This window comes from Zea mays, chromosome 7 (genome assembly GCF_902167145.1).
Source record: "Zea mays cultivar B73 chromosome 7, Zm-B73-REFERENCE-NAM-5.0, whole genome shotgun sequence".
NCBI classification, from domain to species: Eukaryota; Viridiplantae; Streptophyta; class Magnoliopsida; order Poales; family Poaceae; genus Zea; species Zea mays.
The window spans coordinates 19,432,447-19,449,405 of NC_050102.1; the positions used below are offsets into that span (position 1 = coordinate 19,432,447).

At 42.7% G+C, this 16,959-nt stretch overlaps 1 protein-coding gene and 1 pseudogene across 2 annotated transcripts; one reads left to right on the plus strand and one right to left on the minus strand.

Annotated features, from left to right (window-relative positions):
• Positions 1-2,461: 2,461 nt before the first annotated feature.
• Positions 2,462-6,048, minus strand: LOC118472909 (uncharacterized). Its single transcript, XM_035960858.1, has one exon. The coding sequence runs from the start codon at positions 3,976-3,978 to the stop codon at positions 3,115-3,117; it is 864 nt and encodes a 287-aa protein (XP_035816751.1). The 5' UTR covers positions 3,979-6,048; the 3' UTR covers positions 2,462-3,114.
• Positions 5,957-6,836, plus strand: z1B_9 (alpha zein pseudogene; annotated as a pseudogene). Its single transcript, NR_153776.1, has one exon. The product of NR_153776.1 is annotated as an alpha zein pseudogene (transcript).
• The last annotated feature ends 10,123 nt before the right edge of the window (positions 6,837-16,959 follow it).

The window sequence follows — 16,959 nt, forward strand, 5'->3', positions numbered from 1 at the left end:
GATTCAAATATATTTAGTGAGTTTGAATTGATGCACAAACATAACAATTCAACAAAAAGAAATGTCTCGGCATGCTATGCAGCAATCAAGGACTCTTTTTTATGGTTTCATTTTACTAGGCTTACAGATATATAAAACAAAATAACTTCTCCATTTTTAGGAAAAAGAGAAGAAAAGCAAGGAACTGAGAGAGTAACACCTGAATTTGGTGGATTTTAGAAAAGAAATTTTATACCCCCAAATTCAGGGTGTTACATATTGCGGCCGTCGGAACATCATCTTCATCTATATCATCAAGATCAACTTGCTCTTTTGGAGAGCCATTAGTCTCATCAAATAAAATGTCGCTAGAGACTTCAACCAAACCCGATGATTTGTTGAAGACTCTATACGCCTTTGTATTTGAGTCATAACCTAGTAAAAACTCTTCTACAGCCTTCGGAGCAAATTTGGAATGCCTACCTTTCTTCACCAAAATGTAGCATTTGCTCCCAAATACTCGAAAGTAAGATACATTAGGTTTGTTACCGGTTAGGAGTTCATAGGAGGTCTTCTTGAGGAGGTGATGAAGGTAGAGCCGGTTTATGGCGTGGCAAGCTGTGTTCACAGCTTCTGACCAAAACCGCTCGGGCGTCTTGAACTCTCCAAGCATTGTCCTTGCCATGTCGATAAGCATCATGTTCTTCCTCTCTACCACACTGTTTTGCTGTGGTGTGTAGGGAGCGGAGAACTCGTGCTTGATTCCTTCCTCCTCAAGGTACTCCTCCACTTGAAGATTCTTGAACTCGGACACGTTGTCGCTTCTTATCCTTTTCACCTTGAGCTCAAATTCGTTTTGAGCCCACCTTAGAAAGCGCTTGAGGGTCCCTTGGGTTTCTGTTTTATCCTGCAAAAAGAACACCCAAGTGAAGCGGGAAAAATCATCAACAATAACCAGACCATACTTACTTCCCCCGATGCTAAGGTAGGCAAGGGTCCGAAGAGGTCCATATGTAGTAGCTCCAGAGGTCTTGATGTTGTCATCACATTCTTGTTGTGATGAGTGCTTCCCACCTATTTTCCTGCCTGACAAACTACACAAGGTCTATCTTTCTCGAAACACACATTTGTTAGTCCTAACACATGTTCTCCCTTTAGAAGTTTGTGGAGGTTCTTCATCCCAACATGTGCTAGACGGCGATGCCACAGCCAGCCCATGCTAGTCTTAGCTATTAAGCATGCATCTAGATCGATCTCCTCTTTTGAAAAATCAACTAAGTAGAGTTTGTCATCTAATACACCCTTAAATGCTAATGAACCGTCACTCCTTCTAAAGACATAAACATCAATATTTGTAAACAAACAATTGTAGCCCATGTGGCACAATTGACTTACAGACAGGAGGTTGTAACCAATTGACTCTACTAAAAACACGTTTGAAATGGAGTGCTTGTTGTTGATGGCTATCTTGCCCAAGCCTTTAACCTTGCCTTGGTTCCCATATCCAAAGATAATTGTATCCTAGGAATCCTTGTTCTTGATGTAGGAGGTGAAAATCTTCTTCTCCCCCGTCATGTGGTTTGTGCATCCGTTGTCGATAATCCAGCTTGAGCCCCCGGATGCATAAACCTGCAAGGCAAATTAGGCTTGGGTTTTAGGTACCCAACTCTTGTTGGGTCCTACAAGGTTAGTCACAATAGTCTTTGGAACCCAAATGCAGGTCTTGTCTCCCTTGCATTTGGATCCCAATTTCCTAGCTACTACTTTTGCATTCTTACATAAAAGCGCGAATGAAGTATTACAAGCATGGTAAATGGTAGAAGGTTCATTACATATTCTCCTAGGCACATGATGCAAAACATTGCTTTTCCTAGGCCTACCATGCACAAAAGTAGAGCTAGATGCAAACATAGCATTTGAATCAAAAGCATTATGAATATAACTTATATTAAAGTTAGAATAACTACCAATTTTCCTATCATACATAAAAGCATGGTTTCTCTTAGGAATATTAGCCATAGGGGCCTTCCCTTTCTCCTTGTTGGGAATGGGAGCCTTTTGGCTTGTTAAGTTCTTGGCTTCCTTTCGAAAGCCAAGCCCATCCTTAATTGAGGGGTGTCTACCAATTGTGTAGGCATCCCTAGCAAACTTTAATTTATCAAAATCTATTTTGCAAGTCTTAAGTTGAGCATTAAGACTTGCCACCTCATCATTTAATTTAGACATGGAAATTAAGTGTTCCTCACAAGCATCAACATTAAAATCCTTGCATCTATTGCAAATTACAACATGTTCTACACATGAACTAGATTTATTAGCTACTTCTAGCTTAGAAGTTAATTCATCATTTAAGTTCTTTAGACTAGAAACAGTTTCATGGCATGCAGACAACTCAGAAGATAGAATCTCATTCCTTTTAGTTTCTAGAGCAAGAGACTTTTGTATACTAACAAGTTTGTCATGTTCTTCATATAATATGTCTTCTTGCTTCTCTAAAAGTCTATCTTTTTCATTTAAAGCATCGGTTAGTTCATTAATCTTTTCTACTTTAGCTCTATCTAATCCTTTAAATAGACTAGAGTAATCTACTTCATCATCACTAGAATCATCATCGCTTGAAGTAGTATACTTAAAGGTTTCTCGAACGCTTACCTTTTTGTCCTTTGCCATGAGGCAGGTGTGGCGTTCGTTGGGGAATAGAGAGGACTTGTTGAAGGCTGAGGCAGCGAGTCCTTCGTCGTCGGAGTCGGAAGAAGAGCAGTCCGAGTCCCATTCCTTTTCGATGTGTGCCTCGCCCTTTGCCTTCCTATAGCTCTTTTTCTTCTCCTTCTTCCCGCCCTTTCCTTGTTCCTGGTCACTAGTATTATCGAGACAATTTGCTATAAAGTGACCAGACTTACCGCATTTGAAGCAGGAGCACTTTCCCCTTGCTTTATTCTTGTTGGGGTACTCCTTGCGTCCTTTTAATGCGGTCTTGAAGCGCTTGATGATGAGAGCCATCTCATCTTCGTTTAGCCCGGCCGCCTCAACTTGTGCCACCTTGCTTGGTAGTGCCTCCCTGCTGTTGGTTGCCTTGAGGGCAATAGTTTGAGGCTCGTGGACGGGGAGTGGACCGTTTAGAGCGTCGTCCACATATCACGCCTCCTTCACCATCATACGCCCGCTCACAAATTTTCCAAGGATCTCTTCGGGTGTCATCTTGGTGTACCTGGGATTCTCACGAATAAGGTTAACAAGATGAGGGTCTATTACCGTGAATGACCTTAGCATAAGTCGGACGACGTCGTGGTCCGTCCATCTCGTGCTTCCATAACTCCTAATCTTGTTGACCAGGGTCTTGAGCCGGTTGTATGTTTGAGTTGGCTCCTCTCCCCTGATCATGGCGAACCTTCCCAGCTCGCCTTCCACCAACTCCATCTTGGTTATCATGGTGGCATCATTACCCTCATGAGAAATCTTGAGGGTATCCCATATTTGCTTGGCGTTGTCCAAGCCGCTCACCTTGTTGTACTCGTCCCTGCACAAGGATGCTAGCAAAATAGTGCTAGCTTGTGCATTCTTATGAATTTGCTCATTGATAAATACAGGGTTATCGTTACTATCAAATTGCATTCGACTTTCAACTATCTCCCAAATACTAGGATGGAGAGAAAATAAGTGACTACGCATTTTGTGACTCCAAAAAGAGTAGTCCTCTCCATCAAAGTGTGGAGGTTTACCAAGAGGAATTGAAAGCAAATGAGCATTGGAATTGAAAGGCATACGAGAATAATCAAATGAAAAATTTGAATTAACCGGTTTCTTTTTCTCGTCGTCGTCGTCTCTTGGTGAAGAAGAAGATTCGTCGCTTTCGTAGTAGACGATCTTCTTGATGCGCCTCTTCTTCTTCCCGTCCTTCTTCTTGTGACTCGAGCCAAAGTTCGTGGGCTTGTCGTCTTTGGGCTCGTTGAGGAAGGACTCCTTGTCGTTGACCACCATCCCCTTTCCCTTAGGATCCATCTCTCCGGGCGATTAGTCCCTTTCGTGAAGAGTACGACACTGATACCAATTGAGAGCACCTAGAGGGGGGGTGAATAGGTGATCCTATAAAATTCAACAACTAATAGCCACAAAACTTGGTTAAGTGTTAGTATGGCTAAGTAGCGAGCTCTTGCTAACAAAAGTATCACAAAAAAACAATCACAAAAGACACACGAGTTTATCCCGTGGTTCGGCCAAGTATAACACTTGCCTACTCCACGTTGGGGCGTCCCAATGGACGAGGGTTGCACTCAGCCCCTTTCAAGTGATCAAATGATCAACTTGAATACCACGGTATTCTTTGCTTATCTCTTTTCCCATTCGCGAGGAATCTCCACAAGTTGGAGTCTCTCGCCCTTACAATAAAGATCACGGTGAAAGCACAAGAGTAAGGGTGGGAAGCAACACACACAAATTCGCAGCAATACACACGCACGCAAGCCAAGACTTGAGCTCAAAATGAAGCACAACGAGTTCACTACAAGAATGGAGCTCAAATCACTAACACGGTTGATCAAGTGCGCGGAGACGGAGTGTGGAAGACTTAGAATGCTCAAAGTATGCTTGGGTGACTCCTCCATGCGCCTAGGGGTCCTCTTTATAGCCCCAAGGCAGCTAGGAGCCGTTGGAAGCCAACAAGGAAGGCTATCCTTGCCATCTGTCGGGTGGCGCACCGGACAGTCCGGTGCACCACCGGACATCCACTGTAGACGGTCCGGTGCGGATCTGTTTCCTTTTCGGGCGTAGTCGACCGTTGCAACTCCGGGCTGGTTGCCGCACCGGACACTGTCCGGTGCACACCGGACAGTCCGGTGCCCCCAGCCGACCGTTGGCATGAGCCACTCGTCGCCTGCAGATTGCGCGGCCGACCGTTGCGCTGGCGGCCGTTGGCTCACTGGACAGTCTGGTGCACCACCGGACAGTCTGGTGAATAATAGCCGTATGCCGCCAAAGTTTCCCGAGAGTGTCCTGTTCGCTGGAGTCTAGCCTGGCGCACCGAACACTATCTGGTGCACCATCGGACAGTCCGGTGTGCCAGACCGAGCCGAGTCTTGGTTGTTCCAGCCAAGTCCTTTTCTTGCTCTCTTTTCTCTGATTCTAGCACTTAGACAAATATATTAGTACACAGAAAAACCAATGTACTAAGTCTAGAACCATACCTTTGCCTTGATTATCACTTCTCTCTTTGTTTAGCACATGAGAGCTTATTTAAATGTGTTGGACACTTAATCACCAAAACATAATAGAAATTGCCCAAAGGCACATTTCCCTTTCAACCATAACAACGGTGGCTACCATCTGAATGCAACAAACATCTAAGAACCTTTAATTAAACTATTACCTTGAAAAAACTAAGACTTAAAGAACAAAGTTCAAGTAAAGATTTGTGTTCATAAAGGTGTTAGGGCTGAAAACTATGTTACTATTTATTTTGTTCATATTCATTATATTCAAATCACATGTGCACCTTTCTATTGACACCAATTATTTAGTATCAATTTTCTAGATTAATATGCTACTAAATGTGCCTAAATTTCTAACAACGGGGATCATGTGACTCTTTCAACTGATTATTGCACAACTTAACTAAACTGAAGTTAACATTGGTGAATACTACCATCAAATATTTTTTCCTAGTGCAAAATAGCCCAACCAAGCATCACCTATGTGGCTAATGTTACACATGTGTAAAGGTAAATGGATCACGCCATTCTCACCCATGTATTTGGAAAATACCCTAAGGAAAAGACCACCTATTTATTTTATTATATAGAGATTGTCTTTCTTACATATAAGTTATAACACAACAAAGTTGTCACTAAATGCCAAAGCCAACTAGATACCACATCATCTCTACCTTATCTTACTAATATTCTTTTGGCAAAATCCAAACTCAATCTACATAAGCACAAGGTCTAACATGTGTATAAATACATCCTAGATTAGTAGGTAATCCATCAACCATATTATTGAGACCAACAAGCAACATAGAATGTGGAATCCAATAGCAACAATAGAACAACAATGACGACCAAGATATTTTCCCTCCTTATGCTCCATGCTCTTTCTGCATGTGTTGCTAATGCGACCATTTTCCCTCAACGCTCACAAGCTCCTATAGCTGCCCTTCTTCACCCATACCTCCCATCAATGATAGATTCAGTATGTGAAAACCCAGCTCTTCAACCCTATAGGCTCCAACAAGCAAATGCAGCAAGCAACTTACCTTTATCACCCTTGTTGTTTCAACAATCGCCATCCCTATCTTTGGTGCAGTTATTGGTACAAACCATCGGGGCACAACAGCTGTAGCAACTCTTGCTACTTGTGATCAACCAAGTAGCTATGGCAAACCTTTCTCCCTACTCTCAGCAACAACAGTTTCTTCCATTCAACCAACTGCCTACACTGAAACCTTTTGCTTATTTGCAGCATCAACAACTATTACCATTCAGCCAGCTAGCTACTGCCTACTCTCAGCTACGACAACTTCTTCCATTTAACCAATTGGCCGCACTGAACCTCGCTGCTTATTTGCAGCAGCAAATACTACTACCTTTTAGCCAGCTAGCTGCAGCAAGCCATGCTTCCTTCTTGACATAGCAACAGTTGCTGCCATTCTACCAGCTATTTGCGGCTAACCACGCAACCCTCTTATAACTTCAACAGTTGCTGCCCTTTGTCCAACTTGCTTTGACAAACCCAGCAACCTCCTACCAACAACACATCATTCGTGGTGCCCTCTTTTAGATTGCTTATTAGCTGTAATTCACTAATGAAGTTTTTTGGCTGATGTATGTGGCCTCCTAGAAATAAGAAATTACATTTCGAGATTCTAATGTGATATTGGTCTCCAAGGGTGTTCGATAATTATTTTTCCAAAGATTGGGAGTAACTAATACCCAATTTCTAAATAATGAGAAAAGAGTTGATCTCCTTATATGTTTTGCCCTCTACTTATTAGAACATATGAACAACCGTAATTAAAGTGAATAATTAATTAATGGCACATCAATAATTTATGCATCATGTTGGAATTTATTTATGTCTGCATTTAATAATAATAATAATATTAGTAGAAATACATTAATGTCCAAATTTGGAATTTAGACCTAATTTGCAATTTAGAGTTTGGATAAAAGAAGGAAAATGCTATATAAAATAAAGAAAATAAATATATAAATAAATATAATATGTTCATACTGGTATTTGAAATTATGCATTTAACCTAAAAAATGAAGTTCACAACAAATTTGAATTTAAACACTAGACTTTTGAATTTAAAAAGGAAATCCAAATCATAAATTGTAAAAGAAAAAGGAAAATAAAAGGAAATAGTCGCGTGGGTTGAAACCGACTGGACCGGGCCAATTGGCAAGTACAACCGCACATCCCATTCCTTGTCTGCGTGCTGACGGGTGGACCCTACCTGTCGGCCGCACACCCGTGCCCACGACGCGACTGAACTGTCTCACTGTGCGATGGGGCCCTTTTACCGGAGACCGTTCCCACGCGCACGTCTCTGCTCACTGTCGTGTGGGTCCGCTGCGCCATCCTCGTACGCGCCCACTGCAGCGCGGGACCTACGTGTCATCTCCCACCTTCGTGAAGGTCGGAATCACGCCGCCATACCGGCCTCCCCCGCATGCACAGGGAATCCGTTCCCAACTCCAACCCCTTGAGTCCGCGCCCGACTGCCATATTAAACCCTGCGCCAACCTTCAGTTTCATCCGCTTCGTGCTTGCCCTACTAATTACGCCCCGTGAGCTCGCCTTTGGGATTGGGAGCGCCATCGAAAGCCGCCATAGCCGTCCCCGTTTAGCATCCGTGGTGCGCTCCCGGACAGCCCGACGGGGGTGAGGATCATGAGCTAAGAAGGAATCGAGCACGTGGACCCATGGTGTGAAGGGAATTGCTCGCTGGCCCTTGCCTTCCACCGTGAAGCTGCCCGCCCCATGGACAAACTCGTCATCAAGCCAATCTTGAGTACAAATCTCCTTCATAGATCCACCGTCGTCTTAGCTTCAATTAGCACCTAGTATATCGAGTAATCGCGCGTCATGGGTCAACATGGGATTTCCTGGCCATGGCGTGCCGCCGCGGCCTTACTCTTGGTCGCCCGGTTCAACCGGGAGGAGGAAGACGTGGCCTGGCCGTCGATCTGCAGATGTGCGGCTAGGATTAGAAGTCACCATACCCCTTTCGTATTTTGATGCTGGGTGGTCGATCCATGGATTAACGACGCAGATCAAATAAAATGTTACCCATTCGCTGCGTTAAATCAGAACCGTCATTATAAAATAGTGCGGTGGTAGTCGCATGCCAGTTTGTCCTCATGCCGATCTGATCTAGGCCCTCGGAGCAAGATCCCACGACTTAGATTTCGCCATACCCTTTCCCCGTGCACATTTTATATAAGAGACCCTGTGTTTCTTACTGTTGGGACCATGCTTCGTCGCCGAAGGTCCTGCAGGAAGAAACAGCTTCGGCTGAAGCTGTCTGCACGTGATGACCGAAGGTTGCTTTTTATGAAGCTTCGGAATTACAAACCGACTTAAAAGTAGAATGACCTTTTAGTCCATAAGTGTTTGAGTCGTTGTTGTAAACTTTTATGAGGGGCATGATTGTAATTCCTCACAGGCTGTGTCTTGTGCCTATAAATAGTGAACAATATTCCTTTACTGTTCACGCGTTCCTGTAATTACAATCACATCACTCAGGAATCAATCTTTGCCAAGGCAGAGGTATATATGTATCTAATATTTGAATACATTAAGTTGATATAATATGAAAATGATGTTGTTCATTTATAATTTATTTGTCTTTGATGCTTCATATTTCGTATTATTTTATATAATCTATTAAAGTTCAATTACGGAGATTTAACCTTCGTAATTGTATCGTCTTTAACCTTCGTCCGAAGTTCATTAATCCTTAAAGGAATAATGCTTCATTGGACGAAGGGCATTAACATTTAACATTTTATGTTGCCTTGTTCTTAATTCATAGCATTTGAGAATGAGTCCCCAACACTTACTTATCAACTCGAAGTACACCATATATAGAAAGAGTTTTAATCTGTGTCCTGAGAACTTATGTAATAGCCCCTGGTGTTCGGTATATTTGTGCGTGCAGTACAGAGAGTTAGAAAATCAGAGGAAATCATATAGAAAATGATTTTCTGCGTAAAATCAATTCCAGAATCTTGATTAAATCCTAGAAAATTCATTTTAACTCCTTTTTAACCCATTCCAGCTACATTAATTTTGTATTAATATTTTTTATCACTTGACAACTTTGTTTTAGTATGAAACCTAGATTAAAATTTATCACTTAATTATTTCTATACCAAACACATAGAGACTTCAGAAAATCATAACATGTAATCCGTAACTTCGAAGTTAGTGATTCTCGAACCTACGATCTCGTTATGATGCGTAGATTATTATTATATATTCTACTCATGTTTGGTGTGATGTTAAATTCTCCTATACCATGTCCGTTTGTATTGCTTCGAGTAGACGAACTAGTGACCGAGGGTCTAGGTGTTCAGCACGTAGAAGTTGCCGAGCAGGAGCTCATTGAAGGCAAGTTGTTCCCTTGACCACTTTTATTTACCCAATAATGTTCTCTATAATCATTTTGGCAGGCATAGGATTAGTTTTGATGGGACCCAATAGGTCACCCTAGTTTGGTTATCTTTACACCTTGTTTACCCCTAAACTTTTGGGCAGTCTTTGCTATTGCTATATGTGGTTTTCGGTGTTGGGATAACTATCACACATGGTCATTCTTTATTATTATTATTCTATTCTGTTCATGATAAGACTATTATGTTAATTGGAACATGGAGCTTAACTTGAGAAACATGTGCCGCCACAAGGGTGGAATGGGATGCCCTTGGCTGACTAATTAGGAAAGATAGTGGAGGTCTAGCTTACCCGAAAGGGGCAAGGGCAGTAGGAGAGTTGGTGGTGTAGGGATGTTATCGGGTTGATTTTGCGGCGATGGCGGTCAGGCGGGAGATTCCTGCATTTGCGGTGTAGGGGGATTTTTTAAGCTAGTGGAACTTTGTAAAGGCCTCATAATGTTACCCTACCTCGTCTCCTCGGTAGAGATGAATGTGACTTCTAGACCCCTTGGCAACTAGGTGACATGACTTGTGGGTAAAGGGTAAAACCTCTGGAGAGTGTAAAACTGGTATACTAGCCGTGCTCGCGGCCATGAGTAGCTGAGGACTCTCGCATGATTAACTTATGAAATTAAAATCAATTTGTCATTTGCATCACATTGTAATTTTATTATTAATTTTGATCTATTATTACTCTAGTTTGGTATCTACTTACATTTAGTAACTACTAATAAAATTTGACCAACTTATTAAAAGAAGTGCTCAGCTTTAACCATTATTTGTTGATCAGCCTTACACTTCACATGAACTCCCACCTTTGGTGAGTTCATGTACATTATTCCCTATAACTTGTTGAGCTATGATCTTTTGTGAGCTCACTCTTGTGATATATAAACCCCCACCACAGGAGAAGAACAGGTGGTCCAGAAGAAGCCTTACAACGAGGAGTACGAGCTTATCTAGGTGGCATCTCCCACTCAACTTTATGGCACCAAGGAATAATATTTAGTTCGCTTCATTGTTATCATTTATTTTTGTAAGACTTCCGCTATGTAATAATGTTATTTGTGACATTTATCTCTATACACTTTGTCATTATATGTGATGTTCTTCTTTGGCGCACATATGAGACGCACCCGGCTTTACCCCTTAAATCCGGGTGTGACAGAAGTGGTATCAGAGGAAATGTTGACTGTAGGACAAAACCTAGATAGAACTGGACAAAACCCTTACCTACTTACCTTACTCTGATTCTTTGTATACCTTTCTTAATCCTGTCTCACCTTTTGTTGTTCTACTCTGACTATTCTTATATTTTCTACTCTAGAAAGACAAGAAGGATTTGACACCTTGGAATCCTACATTTAGGACCCTCTAAAGAGATAGGAGACCTAAGACAAAAAAAAAATTTCTCTATCTAAAGTGTTTGGATGATTGTTCTGATGATAAATGCATGATTTGCTTCTTTGATTGACTGAAATTGTATAGCAGGGCATTCTAGCATGTACCACCATAAAATAATGGATTAGTATTAGTAGGTGACACACTAATCTACTGAGCTAATAAAACCCCCAAAAGATCATGTCTCGTAATTACTCGTCTTATCTGCATTTCTATCTTACAATGTGTTTCTAACCTAGATGGTCAATACTAGGAAGGCAGGCAGAATCGATCTACCAGCCAACCACCACAGCAGGAGGATTGTTAGACAACCGCAACCAGAGATGAGTTCTCCACCGAATCCTCCACCAGCTGGGACAGATCCAATGGTTGCCGCTCAGATGCAGATGCTACAGTAGATGGAACACACGGTGAATGAAATGCAAGCTCAGATGAGACAAGAATGCTAGAAGATGCATCAGGAAAGGCAAGAAATGCGTCAGGAGATGAGGCAAGAGTGATTGGAGCGACAGTAACAACCACCACTACCTCCACCACCACCACCAGCTCCACCCCGGGACAAGCACCGAGAATTCATGAGTCACAAGCCACCCACATTCTCTAGCTCTCCAGATCCTTTACATGTTGATGATTGGTTGAAATCAGTTGAGAAGATGCTTAATATCGCTCAATGCTCTGATCGAGAGAAGGTGCTCTATGCTTCAGGTTGTCTTACTGGCCCCGCTGCTGATTGGTGGGACTCCTACGCTGCTGCACATGATGCTGCCAATAATATCACGTGGGCAGAATTTGCTAGACAATTCAGAAACTACCATATTCCTGCTGGCCCGATGAAAATAAAGAAGGAAGTCATATCACTGAAGCAAGGCAACATGCCAATCAGTGAATATCATGAAAATTTATTCAGCTATCGAGGTATGCTCCAGATGAGGTTGTTGCTGATGAAAGGAAGCAGGAGCATTTCATGGAGGGACTTGTTGGGCCACTTTAGTATAAACTGGTTGCTCACACCTTTCCATCTTTCCAGAGGCTTCTATATAAGGCTATAGCTATTGAACACAAACATGTTCAGCTGGGTGAGATGAAGAGCAAGGTTATCACCCAGGGGCAGGAGAGCAGTAGCATCCGTCCTCGCTATGTTCCACCCTAGGGTACACCAGCTCGTCCTGGAGAAGGACAACGACCAGCTCAGTATGCACCATAGGGGACTCCACAGACTCCACATACTCGTCAGGCCGCCACCACTGGCACCCCGGCGAGACCTGCAGGACAGGGTACAGTCACCACTTGCTTCAAGTGTGGCGAGGTTGGGCACTACGCTAATGCTTCTCCGAAGAGGATTCCCAACACACCCGCTTGAAGCAATGTCCAAGGCAAGCAACCAACTCTAGGTTCTGGCAAGGGATTCAGCATTGTCAGAGTCAACCAAGTCAGTGCTGATGCTACTACTGATGGAGCTGAAATCGCTATCGGTACGTTTTATATTAATTCAGTTCCTGCAGCCATATTATTTGATTTTGGAGCTACGCATTCATTTATTTCAGCTCGCTATGTCAACACAAATGAGTTATCACTTCAAACTATGCAAAAACCACTGATAGTAATTACCACTAAAGGGCCTCTTGAACCAAATTATATGACCAACATATTAACACTGACAATTATGGGAAGGGAATTCTGGTCTATGCCTATAGTATTAGAAGAAAGCAATATAGATCTAATACTTGGTATGTCATGGTTAAGGAAAGCAAAGGCAGTGATACATTGTGCTCGGGGAATCGTAGAACTCACTAGTCCAAAAGGAGAAAGGTTTGATGTCATAATTACCATAACCCCCTCTACCAGACCCGCCATATACCTAGTAGATGGTAAATTTGTGGGCAGAAACATCCGTGTGGTTAGAGAGTTCCTCGATGTCTTTCCAAAGGAGTTACTAAGGATGCCACCAGATAGGGAAGTTGAGTTTGTTATTGATCTCTTACCTGGAACCGCTCCTATTTATAAAAGGACATACAATATGTCAGTAGAAGAACTAAAAGAACTTAAGAAACAGTTAACGGAGTTGCAAGAGGCAGGGTACATTCGTCCGAGTTCCTCACCTTGGGGAGCACTTGTTCTGTTTGTACAGAATAAAGATGGTTCACAAAGGATGTGTGTGGTTTATAGATCACTTAATGATGTCACAATTAAGAACAAGTATCCTTTACATCGTATTGAAGATTTATTTGATCAAATGAGAGGTGCTAGGGTATTCTCTAAGATTGATCTCCGATCGGGATACCACCGAATGAAGATTAGGTCTTCTGATATTCCCAAGACGGCTTTCTCTACCAGATATGGTTTATATGAGTTCACGGTCATGTCGTTTGGCTTAACTAATGCACCAGCCTACTTCATGAATCTGATGAACAAGGTGTTCATGGAGTATCTTGATAGATTCATCATGGTATTCATCAACAAAATTCTTATTTATTCCAAGAATGATAGTGATCATGAGGAACATCCGCGGATGGTGCTATACAAGTTACGGGATAATCAACTCTATGCCAAGTATAGCAAGTGTGAGTTCTGGATTGACGAAGTACCATTCCTTGGACACATCATCTATAATGGAGGGATATCAGTGGATCCAGCTAGAGTAAGAGAGATAGTGGGATGGAAAATTACCTAGCTCAGTTACTGAAATCCGGAGTTTCTTGTGACTCGCGGGTTACTACCGGCGATTTATTGAAGGATTCTCCAAAATTGCAAAGCCTATGACCTCACTATTGGAGAAGGGAAAGGAGTTTAAGTCGTCCCGTGAATGTCAAGATAGTTTCAATCAACTGAAGTTAAAACTGATGTCACCCCCGGTGTTGATTATGCCAGATCTACAGAAGGGATTTGATTTATATTGTGATGTGTGCCGCCAGGGCTTGGGATGTGTTCTTATGCAAGAAGGACATGTCATCGCCTACGAGTCTCGCCAGTTGCGGAAACATGAGTTGAACTACCCCACTCATGACTTAGAACTGGCAGCCGTAGTGCATGCTCTCAAGATTTGGAGGCATTATAAAATGGGAACTAAGGGCCAAGTCTACACTTATCATAAGAGCTTAAAGTATATCTTCACTCAGAAAGATCTCAACCTCAGGCAATGCCGTTGATTGGAGCTCATTAAATATTATGACTTGGAGATTCACTATCATCCGGGCAAGGCAAATCTAGTGACGGATGCCTTGAGTCGGAAGGAGCATGTTCATGCTATAATTGTCTCCCAGTTACCCAATGAGTTGGTAGAAGATTTTAAACAACTCAACTTGGGAATAGTTGCACATACAGAAGGGATCACTATCGAAGTGGAACCTACCTTGGAGCAAGAAATACACAAAGGTCAGATCGGCGATGATAAAATCCAAGAAATCAAGGATCTGATGGCTGAAGGTAGAGGTCTAGACTTCACGGAGGATGAACAAGGCACAATATGGTTCAAGAACCGAATATGTGTTCCTGAGATTGATAGACTCCATGAGACCATACTAAAGGAAGCTCATGACTCTGATTACTCTATTCATCCTGGTAGCACTAAAATGTATCAGGATCTGAAATAGAAATACTGGTGGTATGGGCTAAAAAGAGATGTAGCTGCACACGTGGTTGTGTGATGTATGTCAAAGAGTCAAAGCTGAACATCAAAGATCGGCTGGACTGCTACACCCATTAAAAGTGCTCGAATAGAAGTTGGAAGAGATTGGTATGGACTTCATTGTTGGGTGCCTCGCACCCGAAAGGGTATGACTCCATATGGGTTATCGTGGACATGCTAACCAAAGTGGCTCACTTCATTCCGGTCAAGACTAATTACAAGGGTTCTAAAGTTGGCAGAGTTATACATGGCTCGAATTGTGTGCTTACACAGTGTACCGAAGAAGATTGTTTCTGATAGAGGATCACAGTTTACTTCAAGATTTTGGAAGAGCCTTCATGAGAACATGGATACAAAGTTGAACTTTAGCTCGGCCTATCACCTCCAAACTGATGGCCAAACTGAGAGAACTAACCAAGTACTTGAGGATATGTTAACAGCTTGTGCCCTTAAGCATGGAGGAAGTTGGGATAAGAGTCTACCATATGCAGAGTTCTCCTACAATAATAGTTATCAGGCCAGTCTGAAAATGTCACCATTTGAAGCTTTATATGGCAGAAAGTGCACAACTCTTCTGTATTGGGATCAGTCTGGTGAAAGGCAGTTCTTTGGGCCTGAGATTATTCAAGAGGCAGAAGAACAAGTTCGTATGATCCGAGAGAACTTGAGGATAGCACAGACTCGGCAGAAGAGCTATGCTGATAATCGAAGAAGACCACTGGAATTTGAGGAGGGTGACCATGTGTTCCTCAAGGTGTCACCAATTCGTGGAATGAGAAGGTTCAAAGTTAAAGGCAAGCTATCCCCTCGCTTTATTGGACCCTTTAGAATCTTTAGGCGAGTTGGGGAGATGGCCTACCAGCTTGAGCTACCAGATCATCTATCTGATGTGCACGATGTATTCCACGAATCCTAACTTAAGAAGTGTCTCCGTGTCCCAGAGGAACAGTTACCAATGGAACAACTCAGTGTGCAAGGTGATCTTACTTACACGGAGTATCCTATCAAGGTTATTGACACTTTAACCCAAGTTACAAGGAATAAAGTGATCAAAATGCGCAAAGTTCAATGGAGTCACCATGGTGAAGATGAGGCTACCTGGGAGAGAGAAGAAGAGCTACGAACAGAATTTCCTCACCTCTTTCCTAGTTCATCCTAATCTCGAGGTCGAGATTATTTTTAAGGGGGTAGGATTTGTAATACCCTATTTGTAAATAATGAGAAAAGAGTTGATCTCCTTATATGTTTTGCCCTCTACATATTAGAACATATGAACAACCATAATTAAAGTGAATAATTAATTAATGGCACATCAATAATCTATGCATCATGTTGGAAATTATTTGTGTGTGCATTTAATAATAATAATAATATTAATAGAAACCAAATTTGGAATTTAGACCTAATTTACAATTTAGAGTTTGGAGAAAAGAAGGAAAAATGCTATACAAAATAAAGAAAATAAATATATAAATAAATATAATATGTTCATACTGGTATTAGAAATTATGCATTTAACCTAAGAATGAAGTTCACAACAAATTTGAATTTAAACACTAGACTTTTGAATTTAAAAAGGAAATCCAAATCATAAATTGTAAAAGAAAAAGGGAAATAAAAGGAAACAGCTGTGTAGGCCGAAACCAACTGGACCAGGCCAACTGTCAAGTTCCACCACGTAGCCCATTCCCTGTCTGCGTGCTGACGGGTGGACCCTACATGTCGGCCGCACACCCGCACCCACGACGCGACTGAACCGTCTCACTGCGATGGGGCCCATTTACCGGAGACAGTTCCCACGCGAACGTCTCTGGTCATTATCGCGTGGTTCCGCTGCACCATCCTCGTACGCGCCCATTGCCACGTGGGACCTACGTATCATCTCCCACCTCCACGAAGGTCAGAACCACGCTGCCATACCGGCCTCCCCCGCATGCATAGGGAATCCGTTCCCAACTCCAACCCCTTGAGTCCATGCCCGACCGCCATATTAAACCCTGCGCCAACCTTCAGTTTCATCCGCCCCATCCTCACCCTAGTAGTTACGCCCCGTGAGCTCGCCTTTTGGGATTCGGAGCGCCGCCGCAGCCGCCATCTGTCGTCGCTGTCCCCGTTTAGCACCCGTGGTGCGCTCTCGGACAGTCCGGCGGGGGTGTGGATTGTGAGCCAAGAAGGAATCGGGCGCGTGGACCGCGGTGTGAAGGGAACTACTCGCCGACCCTTGCCTTCCGCCGTGAAGCCGCCCCACCCTATGAACAAACTCGTCATCAAGCCAATCGTGAGTACAAATCTCCTTCCTAG

What these genes read in the sequence shown, in the direction of transcription:
- LOC118472909 (XM_035960858.1), bottom strand. Translation starts at nt 3,978, where the DNA reads ATGGATCCTAAGGGAAAGGGGATGGTGGTCAACGACAAGGAGTCCTTC.